Source organism: Magnolia sinica, chromosome 6 (assembly GCF_029962835.1).
Source record: "Magnolia sinica isolate HGM2019 chromosome 6, MsV1, whole genome shotgun sequence".
Lineage (NCBI taxonomy): Eukaryota > Viridiplantae > Streptophyta > Magnoliopsida > Magnoliales > Magnoliaceae > Magnolia > Magnolia sinica.
The window spans coordinates 76,718,051-76,736,838 of record NC_080578.1 but is presented as its reverse complement, the minus strand read 5'-3'; the positions used below and the strand labels follow the sequence as shown (position 1 = coordinate 76,736,838).

Here is an 18,788-nt window from a genome sequence, read left to right as displayed (position 1 = left end):
GATAATGGATCACCTTGTTGCACACTCTAGAAGAGGAGAAATAACCGTTTGACGAGCTGTTCACCAAGATCGAGAACTTTGTTAAGGCAACACACACACGGACCCAAGCCCACTATCTCTCTCCATAGCCCAACTGATGTAGCATACAATCGAAAAAGTCCCAATCGACATGATCATATGCCTTTTGAACGTCCAAACTTGCAAACCACCCCTCTCCTCTCTCCCATGATAAGCATTTATACTTTCATGAGCTACCAACACTATTTGCAGTATGCCTGCCTACTATAAATGCTCCCTGAGACTTTTGATATAACTCCCCCAATTGCTTCTTTGAATCTCATAGCTAGAATCTTCACCAAAATTTTATATGGCCCACCAAGGAGAGTAAATACGTTTGTAGTACGATAAGCTTTCTGCACCCTCCTTCGTGATCAGAGCTATAAATGTAGCCCCAACTTTGAAGCTAAAGTACCTGAAACATAAAATTCGTTAATATAAGCAATCACGTCCTTTTTTACCACCTCCCAAAAACTTTTGATAAAAAAAAAGGAAAACCATCCGGATCGGGCGCTCCCCCTAACTCTGAAATAGCGTTTTTGATTTCTTCCTCCGAGAATGCTTTTTCTAGATTTTTTACCGCCTCCAAAGGAATCAAATCAAATTGGAGATCATCTAACTTCGGTCGTTTCCACCCTTCCGTTTTTACTAAATTAATTTTATTTACTCGAGCTTTGGCGCTAGCCATGTCGTGGAAAAACATAGTATTTTTGTCACCTTCTTTCAGCCATAGCGCCCTTGACTGCTGCTTCCACTTGATCTCGTCTTCTCTCAGCCATAACACCCTTGACTGTTGCCTCCACTTCATCTCGTCCCCTCTCAGCCAAGCATAGTACTTAGCCGAGTGAACTTCCCTCCATGCTCTGTCTTCCTCTGATAGCTTTCCATTCTCTTCATTTATATCTAGTTTTTGGATTGTATACAAAATGTTTGACGTTTCCTCATCTCGACAGCTAATGACTTTCTTTTCCACACATTGATCCTGCTTTTTAAAACTTTCAGCTTCTGAAGTAGATTAAAACCTGCTCCCCCCGGTCCGGGAAGAAGGTCCACCATTCTTTGATTAAGTCTAGGTAACCCTCCACCTAACCATGAAAACTCAAATCTTAATGGCCTTGGGCCCCAATCCTCCTCATCTGACTCTAACAAAATTGGACCATGATCGGATAAGGGTCTCGGTAAGCCCCTTGGAAGCACCATTGGAAACTTGTCAAGCAATTTCGACAAGAGAAGAAACCTATCTAACTTAGATTGGATTGCGTCAGCCTGCCCATTTGAACATGTAAATCTAACCACACTCATCGATAAGTCGATCAACTCGTTTTTTGATATCCAATCCGAGAAATTTCGCATACTTCAATTAATCTTGCCCTCGTTAGACTTTTCGTATGGGAATCTAGCCACATTAAAATCCCCTCCCGCACACCACGGATATGCCCACTTCCTACGAAAGTCATCTAGATCCTCCGAAAACACGTGCCTAAGATTGGGCTTATTTGGGCCATAGATCGCCGACAACGACCATTTAAAACCAGAAGAGATCTCTTTGATCAACAACGATGAAGAGAATTGACCCTTGAAGCAATCCTCAATACACCATATCTGTGTATTCCAAATTACTAAAATCCTCCATGACGACCCAACTGCATCTATCGCTTCCCATGCCTTATTATGGCCACCGCACAACGAATCCACAACTTTCTATCAACCCCTTGTAGTTTCGTCTCTTGAAAAGCAACAAGTTGCACTTTATATTTTTTGCAGACATCCCTGATTTGAAGCCTTTTTTGAAGACACCCTAAGCCGTGCACATTCCAACTAACAATCTTCGTGGACACCAGACTAACCCAACTTCCCTGACAGAGAGTCCTATTGTAAAAGGCCTTTGTTGAGACCCTTTCCCACTTCTAGACCTTCGGTATCTGTTTCTGATCGCAATTGCATCTGATTTTGTCGACCTCGGTCTTTCACCCACTTGAACAAAGCCACAGTCTTGAGGGTCATCCCCAAAAGTCACTCCCACCATTCTAGCTCTCTTTAGCCACACCTTTTTCACCCTTCTCATTCCTTGGGCCATAGTCACTTTCTTCCTTTTACATTTCCCCCAACTATTACCACTAACCGACCTTCCGTCTGTTATCTTTAGCATCAAAACTCCCTTTTACTCTCCCTCCTTTTCTATGATAACTGCTAGCAGGCTAACTACTTGCACTTTGTCTGAAAAAACATCCGAGGAGGGCTTCTGCTGTTGTCTGTTGAGAACCCCATTATCACAGGTGCCTTCCCAATTGCCTTCAACTTGAACCACCGCGAGCTCTGGCATGAGTTCTTCCTGGCCTTCAAGCACTGTCTACGAGAGTTCAACCGAGGAAGGTGGGAAAGCTTGTTGAGTTACCTATCTAATGAAGCCAAGATCATATAGTTCCGATTACTCAGTTTGGCCAAAATATTGGCATGGTAGGGTGTTATGTTGGTTGTTGAGTTTATGGGAAATTTATTCTAAACTTGTATAGGGCTTGTTCTTGTTACATAAGTTTTTTTTTTTTTTTTTGAGGGTTCAGATGTTTAGTTAGGATTTTTCTTTATTGTTGAATAGATTTTTTTTTTTCCTTTCTAGAAACTTGGTTTTAGTTTGGGTAGTAAAGAGCTATAACTTCAGTTACCTCACGCAACCCTCCATCCAGGCTTGGGACTGGCAATGAGAGCGCAAAACTTCCACAGGCGTCATGTAGTCTATTACATAGGTCGATTAAAATCAACAAGTTGGGTAGGTAACTTGTTCTATTTCAAAATGTTATTTTATGAATTTGAAGTCAGTTTGCAATTCTCTTCCAGTGTCTTAACCTTTTTAAAGGATTTTTAGTGTCTTAACTTGAAGGTAGGAGTTTCCACAAGTGAAAGGGAAACACGTGTATAAACAATGTATTAATGAATTGATGTGATAATAACTTTTCTTCTTTTAAGGGAGATTTCTCTCTATGCTCAATATCTTTTGTTCTACTTGAATCTTACATGCCCATTCTTCTTCCTCTATTCGTCTATTGAATCACTACATCCTATTCCCCAAAGAGGCCAGATGCTTTAAGTCATGTTCTTTTCTAATATCACGTGGTTGTCGAGAAAGGCCTTAATTCAAGGTCATGAATTGTTTCTAGAAATGACTTTCAGGCATTCAGTGGTTCTAAGTTGGTCGGTTACTGTCTCATAGATTAGTATGGAGTGGGGACACATTATTCTCTAGAATGATGTTACAGATTAGTATGGAGTGGGGACACATTATTCTTTAGAATGATGTAAGTCTAATGCAGGGGCATTTTCACATCGGGCTCGAGTGGGGTTGCCTATGGGATGCAGGGGCACACTCGGGGTGGGCGGCCCGTGTGAGGTGGTACCCATGAGATGTGGGGCCCACGAGGCGGGTTTGGTTGAGGTCCTAACCCATGGGATGTGGGGCCTGGGCTATGAGATAAAGGGATTAATTCGCCATGCTCTCTCAGTTCGAGCTTTTAGAGCAAATCTCTCACAGGCAATTTTAAGGATCTTGAAATCAGTCATGTTCTTGGAGGGAAAATTAGTCAGGCTGATGCCCTTGCAAATGTGGATGCACCCATCCCTTCAAGAGTTTCAACACTAGGTCATGATTTTGAGTACCCATTTGCGGTGTGTGTGTGTGGGTCGGTTTGAGTGTGTAAAAAAAAAAGGATTCGCCTTTATGTATTGGAGCATGATTCTCTTCAAGCAGAGGATGACATGGTTGCTGTTATGAGGATAAGTTCAATGACTGAGGTCACCCATGATTACTTACCTTTATTAGTGACGACTCTATTGGCACACATACTTGAAGGTTAGTACACAAGCTCCTCACTTTGTAACTTGGATAATACACTAAAGAGATCCTTCAATGGATCAACCTTAGGTGTTTTTTGAAGCGGAAGCAGAGAAAGTCCTCGCATGAAGCTCATGAAAGAGTTTTGGAGCCCATCAATAAGATTCAAAAACTCCATTTACAAGTACATTAGCTCTTATTGTCTCACCATGGTGCACGTTGCCAGGAATTTGCACGAACCATGTTCCAGTTACCTTGGAGCCCACCAATAAGATTCCAGAACTCCGTTTACACGTACATTAACCCTTATTGTCTCACCATAGTGCATGATGCCAGGAATTCGCATGAATCATGTTCCAGTTACCTTGCAGCCATTTGTCCCAACGGTGGCCTCTTCTGCATTTTCTGATTGGGAATTAATAGAGTTGGCAGAATAACCTGTTTCGAAGTTGCACCATGTTTTCATACAGGTTGGCATTGATTATTTTTCTGAGTAGGCTGAAGCTATACCCCTCAAACTCAAATGAGGTTAAAGGATCTATGTTCGTGGATTTCATCTACAAGCATACTGTATACCAATTTGGATACCTGAGAGGTCATCACCTATAAGGTTGCTCCTTTCGAGAACAAGATCATGCATTGGTCTTGTTTTGAATTCTATATAAACCATACTTCTAAGTCATCACTCTAGCAGTTGATGGTTTGGAGGAGGGTTTTAACAAATACTATTATGATGCAAGCTTCATTGGAGTTCTATCAAGCGCGATTATCATGTGAGCTGCATGCTGTTTTTGTCCATTCATGAAACTTCATGAAGTGTGCATGCCACAGTCGTAACTCTCTGCAAGCTCTCGAAGAAGTCTCCAAGAGCAAGAGGGACTGGTATAATTGTTTGCTAGATGCTTTGTGGGACTATATATGATCCATTCGAAATCCACTCAAGCCACCCCCGTATTGTAGTTTATGTGGACGACATGGTTTTGCCCCAGGAAATTCAATTACCATCAATGAGGATGGCTGTTCTGCATCTCATTAACTAGGAGAATTCAGAGAGGGATCTTAGGACCCTTTTGGACACACCCTTGAAAGGGACATTTGAGGCATAAACCCCCTTTTGACCCAAACTAGGGTTTTTAATGTGTGTTTTGATGTACTTTGCAAACACCCATTTCACCATCCACTCAACAAAGTAGGTGTTGCACTGCCGACACAATGAAAACCAATCTGATTGGTTTTCGCTGAGTCAACTGAAAAGTAGTCTTGAAACCCCCTATTGTGGAAATCCCCTTTTCACAAGACCGTCCAAACGGGCCCTTGCTTGGTTGAAAGAGCGCAACCCTTGTGTTTAGTGATGCAGGACATGAAATTCAAATATGATGTGCAAGAATTCAGGCTTAGATTATACTAATGTAGAACAATCACATAATAATTCCACATCCCACATAAAAGTCAAACATTCAAGTAAAGGGGAATCTGCATAGGTCTAGGCCTACACAGGCTAGGACTGGATTAGTAAAATTAAGGACCAAATGATGCTCAAAGGGAAATAGTAATCATCCACACATGCATAGCAATCAGCCCCTAATCCAAGGGATTCCCTAATTTCAATTCAAGGAACCCTAGGGCGAAAAAAGGGGCAAATCAATTAGGGATAGTGCAATCTAGGGTTCGGGTTATGAAAACAGGTATGGAAAGAGAAAATAAAGAGGAAACCTGAACCTGTGATAGTCCGCGCGTGCGGACAGCGGGCCTGGGCCAGGCGCACGTGCGCAAGAGCCTGGCCGCACGTGTGAGCATGGCCCGATTTCCTGAACTGACTTCTTGGGTCTGGTCGGCCAGGGGAGGACTCCAAAACCCTTGATTTTCAGCTCGATTCAAGATGCTGTCTGTGCGTGGTGCTCCGCCGAAGTTTCAGCCCTCCTGTAGGGCCAGATTCTGAAACTCTGCTGTGGGAGAAGAATTGCTGCAAGAGATGGCTGATTCGAAGTGCAGATGATGGGGTGAGATGGGAAGAAGGGATGGTAAAAGATGGGGAATAGAGATGGCGATGGATGGGGGCGAATCGAGATAGATGTGGCTTCGCACCACGGTACTTAGCCCTTCGATGAAGGGAGGGCTTCACACCCAATTGGATTTCCACAACTCGAGAGCTCAGAGGAGCAGGAAAATGCAGAAGTTTTATTAAACTTCAATAAATTAAAAGAACTACAAGGGATGCCTATTTATAGGGAAAACCCTACACCCCAAAACTCATGCCATGTGCGCTACCTATTACTTAGCAATGAAGTAAACTAAAATAAAAACCAATCAAAGAAATCTAAAGCGTTCATGATGTTCTAAATAATATAAATAAGCAAAACTTAAGGTATGAACGTAATCTGACTAGTGGGCCCTGATCATGAGATCCTATGATAGGCTTTACTTGATTATCGGGCCCACTCTAATGAACCAAAACTCTGTCTTCTAACTAGGAGGCCTTCCTTGGATGTCATCAAGCCAGATCGACGGTGGGGCCCTCCCTCTCTTTCCGTAGAGGGGGGGAGGGGTGCGCGTGATGTCCCCATCAATTCTCCCTGGCTGTAAGATTTCGCCACTAGTGAAATAAAACTCCTGAACCTCTCCAGGATGTCAGGATCAAGTCTTTAAAGCTCTTTCTCAGTGAGCCACGTGCTGTCTGAAGCTGGGCGTGACTTCCCTTTAACCAGATACTTCTGAAACTCGCCGTCCGACGTTGAAACTATATGATGATCCAGGATATTCTCTATTTCTTCTCTGGGTGTGTGAAGGCTAGGTACGAGAGGTAGAGGCTGGGAAGAAAAGTCGGGAAGAGTAGGTATGGGAGGTAGAGGCTGAGAAAATGGGTCGTTAAGGGTAGGTATGAGAGGTAGAGGTTAGGAAGATGGGTCGGGAGGGGGCCATGGATCAAGGGAAAGGTCTGGGGAATCAGGATGGTTAGGCGAAAGGCTGGACAATGCATCAATGGTCCTTTGAAATGCAACTAGATCCTCCACATTGAATGTAGAATTAATTCCCATGGAGGGTGGAAGATTTGCCATATATGCATTGAGACCGTTTCGTTTTATAATTTTGAAGGGTCCAGCGCTACGTGCGTGTAACTTAGGAACGGCCCTCGGAGGATACTGCTCTGGCCTAATGTAGACCATCACAGTCCCTTAAATTGAATTCCTTGAAATATTTATACTGGTTTGCAGAAAATTTGTAATGTTCATTACTAGTAGTGATCTTCTGCCTAATTTCTTGATGCCATGAATGAATGTGATGCACAAAAGACTCTGCAAGCTCTGACGGCCTATGGGATAGTGACATAGGGATAAGATCAATAGGTTTATCAGGTTTATAACCAGTAACGACTTCATAAGGACTGAGACTTGTGGATTTATCGACAGAACTATTAAACGCGAACTCGTCAGTAGATATTACGGTGTCCCATGTTTTGGTGTGCTTTATATCCCTCCTAGGGAGAGACTCATTCGGTAGGTCATCAGGAAAGACATCACGAAACTCATCCTCTACCGGAATGGCCTCAGTGGGTAACCTACGCTATCCTCTGAGGCACTTTCTCTAGCCACAAGGCTGTACATGTTGTACCACTCAGAAGAGTGGTCTTGATGTACCTCATGGGGTTGGTGCACGGGTGCATACCCATGACTGATTCTTTGGCCACCTTCATTCATTGGTCTATCCTCCTGGCCACCTGCCTGAGATTAGACATCTACCCCAATGGTGGGGTTTGTCCTGGCGGAGGCCTTTAGTTGGGTAATACGCACATCAAATTGATCAAAGTGTTGGTCTATATGTTGTTCCAAGCGCTTACCCAAAGACTCGATCTGCTGGGATAGTTTGTTTAGTGACTCTTGCAATCGTTCCATGTTTCGTGTAGGGTGCAAACCAACCACGACCCGTACGTGAGGGCATACGACACTACTAACTCCACCTAAGACTTTCTATGGCGACTATATGCAACGAGATAGGACTAAATGATGCTATGAGACTCTATATGAGGGAAACTACGCATTGTTACTAAAATTCAGCAATATAGTTGTCAAAATATAAGAAAGTTTTTTATTTTTATTTTTATTAAGAAACAACCTAGTTTCTAAAAACGAAAAAGGAAAGTTTCTAAAAACAAATTAGGAAAGTTTTTAAAAAAAGCAACCTAGTTTCTAAAAACGAAAAAAAGGAAAGTTTCTAAAAACAAATTAGGAAAGTTTCTAAAAGAAAAATAACAACCCAGTTTCTAAAAAGAAGAAAAAGGAAAGTTTCTAAAAATAGGAAGTCTAAAAAAGAAAAAGGAAAGTAAACTAGTTTAGAAAAAGGAAAGGAAATTAGTTTCTAAAAACAAATTAAGAAAGTTTCTAAAAAATTAGTTTCTAAAAACAGAAAAAGGAAAGTTTCTAAACCTAGAAATAGAAAGCTAAGTTAATTTCTAAAATAATTCAAATAAGGGGATAACAGAAAATTTCAGCAGATTATGTCAGGGTTTATGGACCTCTAAACAACCATATATGATGAGAATTGATGCGTAATGGACATAAACAACTAAACCCTAAACATGTAATGCATTCCCCAATAAGAACCCTAAACTCTGATACCAAATTTTATGTAGGACATGAAATTCAAATATGATGTGCAAGAATTCAGGCGTAGATTATACTAATGTAGAACAATCACATAATAATTCACATCCCACATAAAAGTCAAACATTCAAGTAAAGGGGAATCTGCACGTGCCTAGGCCTACACAGGCTAGGACTGGATCGGTAAAATTAAGGACCAAACGATGCTCAAAGGGAAACAGTAATCATCCACACATGCATAGCAATCAACCCCTAATCCAAGGGATTTCCTAATTTCAATTCAAGGAACCCTGGGGCGAAAAAAGGGGCAAATCAATTAGGGATAATGTAATGTAGGGTTAGGGTTATGAAAACAGGTATGGAAAGGGAAAATAAAGAGGAAACGTGAACCCGTGATAGTCCTGCGTGCGGACAGCGGGCTTGGGCCGGGCACACGTGCGCAAGAGCTTGGCCGCATATGCGAGCGTGGCCCGATTTCCTGAACCGACTTCTTAGGTCTGGTCGGTCAGGGGAGGACTCCAAAACACTTGATTTTCAGGTCGATCCGAGATGCGGTCTGTGCGTGGTTCTCCATCAAAGTTTCAACCCTCCTGCAAGGTCAGATTCTGAAATTCTACTATGGGAGAAGAATTGCTGCAAGAGATGGCTGATTCGAAGTGTAGATGATGGGGTGAGATGAGAAGAAGGGATGATAAAAGATGGGGAATAGAGATGGCGATAGATGGGGGCGAATCGGGATAGATTTGGCTTTGCACCATGGTACTTGGGCCTTCGATGAAGGGAGGGCTTCACACCCAATTGGATTTTCACAACTCGAGAGCTCAGAGGAGTAGGAAAACACAATTTTTATTAAACTTCAATGAATCAAAAGAACTACAAGGGATGCCTATTTATAGGAAAAACTCTATACCCAAAAAATCGCGCCATGTGCGTAACCTATTACTTGGCAATGAAGTAAACTAAAATAAAAACCAATCAAAGAAATCTAAAGCATTTATGATGTTCTAAATAATATAAATAAGCAAAACCTAAAGTATGAACGTAATCCGACTAGTGGGCCCCGATCATGAGATCCCATGATGGGCTTTACTTGATTATCAGGCCCACTCTAATGAACCAAAACTCCGTCTTCTAACTAGGAGGCCCTCCCTGGACGTTGCCATCGAGCCAGATCGACGGTAGGGCCCTCCCTCTCTTTCCGTACGTGCGTAGGGGGCGGCGTGCGTGCGCGTGATGTCCCCATCATTTAGTTGCCACCATAGAGTTTGGAACCCTGAATAGACTGCCGTTGATAAGCCAGAGGAAGGCGAGGATGATGTTTGAGGCTTTGGGCGAACAAGCTTGACAAATGGTCGAGTTTTCTCAGGGAAAAATTACTGCAGCATATGTTCAAAAGATCTTTTAAACAAGGAGACTGTCTTCATTGTTAGAAGATCTCTGGGGCCAGTTTGCTAAGCATCAAGCTTGTGTCCTAGGTAGGTATTTTGGGCATGTCTTGAATAGGCATGTTTGGACACATTTGTCTTAGAGAGGCTATTTTTTTTTTAAAATTTTATTATTATTATTATTATTATTTTTGTCCTAGTTGCTCTTTGTCAAACACCTTGGAATAGCATATGTGACACATATGGAGTAGCTTGGATATGTACAGTGGCCATGGTTTTGAAAATCAGTTATAATACGACTATATCATAACAATATTTGCCAGTATCGGCACTAACAAGGGGTCCATATAGGCCAATGCAGCCATAAAGGCCTCCTTGCTAATTTTCCCTCAAATTTTCTTTTGTTTTCGTTATTAGATAAGTTATCAGTTTTTGTTTTTTGGCACAAAAAAGAAAAAGAAAAAAAAAGATCCAGGTGATCCCTCCCAACTCCTCCCCAATACTGATATTTTAAACCTTGAAGGTGGCATATGTGGCATGTTGGGCACTCGAAAATGTAATGTGGCACACCTAGAGCGTGGAGAATGTACATGTGGCACAAGTGGAGCGATTGAAGTTTGAATGTGGGACGTGGGGTGCTTGAACCTCGATGGTGGCTGAAAGTGGGGCACTTGAAGGTTGATTGTGGCTCAAGTGGTGTGCTTAAAACCCCCATTATTGATATTTGAAAACTTTGATGGTGGCACATATGGGGAACCTGAAGATGTACGATAGCACGTGTGGCATGTGATGAATGTAAACGTTGGCACATTGACACATGCAACACTAGTGGGGCACTTGAGAGTTGAATGTGGCTCATGTGGGGTGCTTGAAGATGGCCAGCGACATTTATAGTTACTAGAAGACGCCACTATCTCGCTGACAAATGTGAAGACACCTGTGTATTTGTTTTTCTTGAACTCTATGGTATCCTTGTGTTGTCAAACTAAAGGATAATGCCTTAATGGTCACATATTCTTGACTACCATGTTAACTACCAAGTCAGTAGGGATCTCACATAGATTTCATGTGAAGTTTGAGATCTTAGTGGCACAAAGTGTGAGGGGGAGTAGGTGACTGTTCAGGTGCAGGAACATGAAACAACGTATTTCAAATTATTATCAAGTGCAAATGCCTGGGAGTTGGATTGGGAACATGAGTCTAGCGCAGGAGCGACCATGTGGACTGGGAACATGAGTCTAGCGTAGGAGCGACACCATGTGGATTGGGAACATGAGTCTAGAGCAGGAGCGACACCATGATTTAGAAGGTTTCTTTAGTTGAATTTGAGGCTATATGGCAAGTGCCTTTTGGTGTAGAAATAGATCTTAGTAATGGTACAAATATTTTGATTACAGTTCAATTGTTATAGATTTCTACCTTCAACATTATTATCAAAACCCTATAACGTGTCCTCTGCATGAGGTAACACTGCTTGTTTTGTTTTATATAGAAAGTCCTATTTGCAAGAGGTTAAATTAGAGGTTCTTAGCAAATATCCCTCCTTTTTACAAGAGACAAAAATTGTATAGGATACTTTGTAACTTCATTGATTTGGAGTTGCAAGTCTTGGGGAAGGAGGATTCCTTATCCTTACCTTTGTCCAAGCATTCAGCTTTCCATTTTTCTTAAGGATCTAAGCAGGTGAGGGAATTAGAGTTGGGCATTGAGTTGAGTCGGACCGAGTTAGGGTTGACCTGACTCGATCCGGTTTTGAAATAGGTCTGACCCAAACTCGACTCGACTCGGTACCGAGTCCAGCATGCCCGAACGGATCCAAGTTCGGGTCTGGCCTGGACTAATCCGGACCGAGTTCGACCCGATCAAAAGTACCGAGTCGGTTCAAGTTGGCACTGATTCGGATTGAGAGATGAGGGAGGGAGTGGAGAGGAGAGAGAGAGAGGAGGGTGGTGATGGTGGTGGGTGACTGTCGGGTTTGAAACAGGAGGGATGGAAGGAGTGGAGAGAGAGAGAGAGAGAAGAGGAGGGTGGTGATGGTGGTGGGTGGTTGCCGGGCTTGGAAGAGGAGGATGAGGGAGGGAGAGAGAGAGTTTGGGATCGGGTTGGGTTTAGGGTCGGCTACAGCGTATAGGGTTAGAGATACTTAAAAATTAGGTTTTATACACACACACACACACACACACACACACACACACACACTCGAATCCGAGTCGAGTCGGTTTCGGATTGAGTTGAGTCTGACCAGATTGAGTTTCGGGTTGAGTCGGGTCGAGTTACTGGGTAACTCAAACTCGACTCGGTTTGAGTTTGGATTGGGTGAAGCCTACTCGATTCGGACCGACTCACCCATTTGGTTCGAGTCGAGTCAGGTCTGAACGAGTCAGATGAGTCGAGTCGTCCCGTGCCCAACTCTAGAGGGAATAAACAATTCCAATTTGAACATCTTTCCTTTAGAACACCGGGGTCTGGAACTCTCCGTGGGCGAAACAAAAAGTATTGATTGGTCTATGGTTCCCATAGATTTGAATATCCGTATATAGTAGTGGTGGATATGGCTGTATCATATCCTTTCGGCATAGTACAGTACTCAATACAGGTTCGTATTGGCCCATGTTAAAAAATTGGACCATTTCGATCTGATACAACCTGATAGTGATACAGCCAGTATCAGCACCTATACATCGTACTCGTATTGGTCAAGACTGATATGGGCATAAAAAGACAATTGGCTGTCAATTTTCAGCTTTTGCCTCCCTTTTTTCCTTTCTTGTTTTGAATTTCTTTTTCTCAGGGGTTGTTCTATATCCATTTCGACAGATCTACACTTATTTCAAAGATCAAAACAATTATTTTGGGCACAAATAGAAGGATCGAGTGCCAAGTTCTTGATTTGGTGAAAATAAAAAAATTTGCAAAAAATCTATTGTTTTGTTTATTCATATTGTAATCATGTCGAATTAGCATGATAGCCTAAAATCAACAAATCGTGCTTGATTTGGGGATTTTATTTATTTATTTATTTTCGTTGGTATTTTTTGAAAATTTCAGAAAGTTTTTTTTTTTTGTTTTTTTCTATTACTTTTTTTCTAATATTCTTTTAATGATATGCATGAAGACAAGATCTACAAATTTCACACATGCATTACTTAAATAATTTTTTACAATAATTTATTTATTTTATTTTTGGGCCATATTTGGTCATTTTAGAAGTTTTTATTATTTTTCCAAAATTAGTTTAGGGAAATGAATTGAATGATAGAACAAGGTATTTTAATTTTTAATTTTTTTTTTGAACATGAATCTGCCATTTGCAGCTGGATTTTAAATTTATTTATTTATTTTTATATATTTTCAGGCCCTTTGTGGCTTTTTTAAGGCATTTTCGAATTTTTTCTTTTTCCAAAATTTCTTTGGGAGAATAATAAATTTATGTTATTTAAACATATATATCCAAGTTCTTTGAACATAGATCTGCATTTTATTTGCTATAATTTTATTTTTAATGTATTTTTGCCCTTTTTGTTCAATTCTCAAAAATTTTAAATTTTATCTTCAAAATTTGCTTGGGAAAATGAAAAATTATTGTTGTTCGATAATAGATCTGCCATCTATGACTTGTAATTTATTTTTATTTTTTAAAAAAATGTATTTTTGATCATTTAAAAAAAAAATGTATTGTTTTTTTTTTTTTTTCAAAAACAATTTGGGGAAATGGACACATGGATGAAATAGTAGATGAATATATTCATTTTCACCTCTTTTTTCAATTTTGTATAAATTTTTATTTTTATTTTTATTTTTATTAAAGTTGGATGAATACATTTATTTGCCTCCACAAATCTTTTGGTATTGACAAGGTAAAACACCTGGACATATAATAGTGTATATGTTATATGTGTTTTACTATTATGCTTTGCATAATTTCATAGTCCACTAGTTGATAGATAATTGTATTAATAACATATCATGTCAATTTATGACATACATGCCTTTTTTCTTATATTTTCTCTATTTTTCTGGCTAAAAGAAATCTGTTCAATACGGTCCAATATGGTGCCGATATTGATACACAATGCCATATTGTATCGGTTTTGGTTGGGCTGATACGCCCGTCGATTCCGATTTCCACTAGTTGATAGATAATTGTATTAATAACATATCATGTCAATTTATGACATACATGCCTTTTTTCGTATATTTTCTGTATTTTTCTGGCTAAAAGAAATCTGTTCAATACGGTCCGATATGGGGCCGATATTGATACACAATGCCATATTGTATTGGTTTTGGTTGGGCTGATATGCCCGTCGATACCGATTTTCAGAACCATGATGATATCCAATATGCAAATGCACAAATAAGACAATGAAGATAGCTCCCCCCCACCCCCCTCCCACTTTTTTCTTCTTTGGAATCCTGGATAGGGTGTGGTGTAACAATATTCGTGAAGAAATATTTGACCGATTCTATTCACTTTTAGTTTCCTTAAAACTAGGTAATTTTATTGTTTACAAATTTTATAGTACACATATTATAACAAGAATGGTAGCGAATTGACACTTTCAGAATCTAATACAATAGGATTTTAGTAAAACAATTTCTACAGGTTTCCTAGAGTATCAAGTACCTTTATTTAGTGTGGTACCTGTATTGAGTATGGTGTCGCGTCTGACATGATACAATGAGCATATTCAAGTATCTGGGTATCATTGTGACTTGTACTAGCTTAGGCTGATTAAAGTATTCTCCTTTTGAGCCTTGAGATGCAGTGCATGTCCATTGCATGAGTCGACAAATAGGGGAGATATTCTATGAAAAGTGAGATGCTGTTTGGCCCCCTTATATAGATAGATATTGGAATATTTCTCATTCATTCTTATGTAGTTGTGATCGTATCTATGTCGAGTTCTATTTATTCCTTTGAGGTTCATCCAGCTTCCATTTGACTGGGAAGTTGTCATTTTTTTGGTGAAAGATATATTTGTTGAACTGGCGTGATGCAATGTGCACGGAAGTAAAATGAAAGTGTCCTGTTTCAATCATAATGACCAGGAAATTGTGTTTATTTGTATCCATTTCCTGTGAATTGTAGCTGATGCATTTCATCTTCATAGATAATTTATTATATGGCGGTTGTTGGTTATGCATTACAACTGTGATTTTTGCCGTCTCCATGTGGCCATTCAGCCTAGTGGATGATCATTAGGACTGTTGATCCATTGGACTCAAGTGGATGGCCTTATGTGGAAAAGAAATCACTTAATTGAAAATAAAATAAAATCAGTGGTTAGTACTATGCATATGTACAAATGGGAAAAAAAATCTGATCAACCTTCCATATTCATCATAGAAAAGTGCACCTTTTAGACACTGATTGTTTGAGCAGTGTGATTTTCATCATGGTGATGTGCGCATAATGGTTCTGGTGTCTGCCATGAATGCATTATACTTCTTAAATAAATGGTGGAAATATGTTTCCTATTTTCAGGAAATCAAAATCTTGAAAGAGGGAAGTCAATTTACAGTTATCTGAAGATAGTTTGATCAGGACATAAACCATTTCCTATTTCATGTAATTTTTTGGGTTATGCCATTTAGTTAAGCCTATTTTGTAGGACAATCTATTTTAGAAGATGCTTATGAGGTTCAAAACACTCTAGAAACATGAGGCCCCTTAAAGCGCATGGAAAGATGAGGTTTTACTGGCACGCAATTTATTGCGAGTAGATGATATCTTGTGCATGCATTCCTGTAGGCACTCCTCTCCTTCAAGAGGATTCTTTGGAAGGGGTGGTACATACCTACCATTCGACCTTTTCTTTATCTCCCCTTGAATCATATGCTTGTGACAATGAGGACTCAATTTTCTCGATTCCAGTTACTAGCTCTAGTCTCCGGTCGGAAAACAACTTTAACGAAAGACATGTAGGTGCACTATGGCGATGATTGCAATTTTCCAAGAGTTTTCCAGGTTGATGCTAAAATATTATATTCTTGTGTTTGTTGGGGGAGTTTTTGTTGAATATTTCAATATAGCGCTGCTTGTGGTTTGGATAAAAAAATCATTAAATGCTAAATTGGGAGAAGACATCACGGAATACCATGGTATTCTCTGACAAAAAATGAAGAAGATATCACGGAATGCCACGGTATTCTCTGACAAAAAAAAAGAAGGCCCCGGCCTTTGCAAGAAACCAGGATTACTAGCAAGTAGCAACAATATATTTGATAATTATATGACATTTAACTGTTATCAAGTGTGTGAAAAAAGAAAAAAGAAAAATGTAGGCGCTTTTATTTTCTGTATCATGAATGTTACTGTCCTGTTAATGAGTCTCTTTTCTGAGAATGAGGAGCCACCACCCACTCAGCTTCCCACTTGTAGTAATTATGGGTTCAAGTTTCAACATATCAATCCAACATCTAAACTCCCATTCCACAAGTTTGAATTTTGTTTCTCTATCTACCAGATATTCTGTACGATTCGTGGTCCCCAGCCATGACTGTGAGTTCCATCTGTATCAGCATTCTCTCCATGTTGTCAAGCTCGACTGTGAAGGTTCTAATCCAATGCCTCTCTTCATTACAATGCTCCATTGCTAGTTTCCCATCAATCTATAATACAGAGAGAGGGTGTTCACTTATACCTCAATGGACGGCTCTATTACTTGTTTCCAACTAACATGCACACACGTTCATATGAATCTCTCAGATGATAACTGTTCATCTGGGGCCATGTAGCAATGCATCACATGTATGACATCTAAACCGCCCAAAAGTTGGGCCCCACTATAGTTGTTGGCTCAACCAATGAGTGCATCAGCCTGACTTTTGTGGTAGGTGATCTTCATGGTGGGATCCACCTTTTGGTGGCTTGCTGTTGTATGTGTGTGATATCATGGGGGGATGGTACCGTCCATTGAGGTTTATGTAATCCTTATTCTAAAAATGTGTGTGTGTGTGTGTGTGTGTGTGTGTGTGTGTTGTGAATTTGCGTCACTTTAAATGTTTTGGAATTTCGCATGCAGCAACGCCCTGCAGACAATGACCGTTACGTGAAGAACTGTAGGAACGGTAGATCTCCGAAGGAAACCAGATGGTGGTTCCATGACGATAAAGTGTAGAAAACATGATACATCTAGAATAGATCCGATGTAGGCATTCCAATGCCCGTACATGGAGTTCAGATTCGGACCAAGTGTTCATAAGCTGCTGCTGTAAATTTGCATGCCTGGTATTTGTAAAGGAAGAGTAGTCTGTGTTTAAGCGAAATATGAGGATCCACTGATGTGATACTTGGTAAGATATCTAATGCACTTAAAACCAATGATACCTTCTATTCCGATGGAACTTTCTTACCCTTCATGCAGGCCATCTGCTGCTGCAACTTAAAAATGACTTCTTTTTCCTCTTCACTTTGCACACATCTCTCCAATTGTAGCATGTTATTTACCACATTCATTATCCTAGGCTTGCAAATTCCACATGCATGTACAGGATATCCTATCTACATGTTGCTATACGTGCCAATTTGTGATGTGTTTGGAGCATCTGAAGAGTGGGTCACTGTGCAGATAATATCTTGTCAGGTGACCCAATTTATGAATTCCACGTGCTGTTCATTTGTTTTGTACAGCGGCCCCCAGATTTGAGTGCATTGGCCTCATCATTGGGCCGGGATATCTGCATAGTGTAATTACCTTTTTTTTTTTTGTTAGCTTGTTAGTACACCCCACTGTCAGTTCACAGTTAGCCACCCCCACTAGGGAATTGATACCAAGACCTCAGTGTTGAATGAGGTATCCTTCACTCAGCCTGCATGGTGTAATTACCTGATTGATGGCTTGGTTCTCGGACAGGTTCGCCACGTTGGCACTTCTGGTGGTGTGTGTAGAGGAAATGGGCTGCAGATTCCTGTGGACTGTAGAATGAATGAGCCTCATGTTATATAAAACATCACAATGCAAAATGTCATAGCATGCTTATCTTTAATTGTTAGTTGTAGCATTCCTGTGTTGCCATATTGAATGTACTTTTAATGCTTTTGTTACATGGTATGCCTGGAATTATGAGCTGAAAGGTGGAGGACGACGACAATGGTTGATGATGATGGTGTCACTGACGGTGATGATTTCTTTCAATTTGTAAGGTTTGGATGAAAGACAGGCTCAGATGTGTTATTTTGGTATCGTTGATGGTAGGGGGTCTGAAGTAGGAAGATATTGTAGCAGTCATAGCAGCGTAGAGGCTCAATGCCTATTAATTTACAGGGTGGTCATTGAGCCAGGCTTAAGTCCAAAAGGCTTGGACACATGCTGAGGATTATGTCATATATGGCTCGGGAAATTAATTGATACTCTGACAGTATGATGTTCCATGCTCATGCAGGCATACACTGTATGCATGATGTTGCTCCAGCTTCGATTATCCACTGTAGATAGGTCACAAAAGTGGATGATTCTAACCCGTGAATCAGTCTAGGAGTACTGAAACATGGACCGCGGTTGTGGGAACTGAAAACCCGATAAGATGGTCGAAAATCATGGATGAACTCCTATGATGAGATTTGCTGGAATGCATACTCTCCTATTTCAATATGATAAGTCAGGACTTTATCCATTGGTTGAAGTCTTTTCTAATGACCCAAAGCGTTTATGATGTTTTCCATGGCTCATATGATGCTATATGTAGGTAGGTCCAGTTATTAGATACATCTATAAGCTAAAGGGCAGCATTAAGCAATCTGCCGGGCAAGTATCTGTTATGCTGGTATCTCCTAGTTATAAAGTTCACTGGCTTGAGTTGAAACTCAGCTGAGTCAGCAACATAGTGGAGGGACCCGAGTAAGTAATCTGCAATCAACATATCCATGATTGTGGTTCCTAGTTAAGAACTTGGTGGCTTGAGAAACTTGGGAGTAAA

At 40.5% G+C, this 18,788-nt stretch overlaps 1 protein-coding gene across 3 annotated transcripts in view; it reads left to right on the top strand.

Moving 5' to 3' along the window:
• Positions 1-18,222, top strand: part of LOC131248892 (probable ubiquitin-conjugating enzyme E2 16) — a 52,359-nt gene extending 34,137 nt beyond the window's left edge. Inside the window, exons 5-7 of one of the 3 annotated variants that reach the window (XR_009172529.1) lie at positions 16,337-16,425; positions 16,895-17,165; positions 17,947-18,222. Coding sequence is in view for 1 of the 3 variants with exons in the window: in XM_058249396.1 (XP_058105379.1) it covers positions 16,337-16,425; positions 16,895-16,990 (185 nt within the window). In the remaining 2 variants the exon portion in view is untranslated. Of the gene's footprint in view, positions 1-16,336; positions 16,426-16,894; positions 17,209-17,725; positions 17,890-17,946 lie in introns of those variants that run through there. The other 2 variants (XR_009172528.1, XM_058249396.1) reach the window with 2 other exon arrangements.
• Positions 18,223-18,788: the final 566 nt, after the last annotated feature.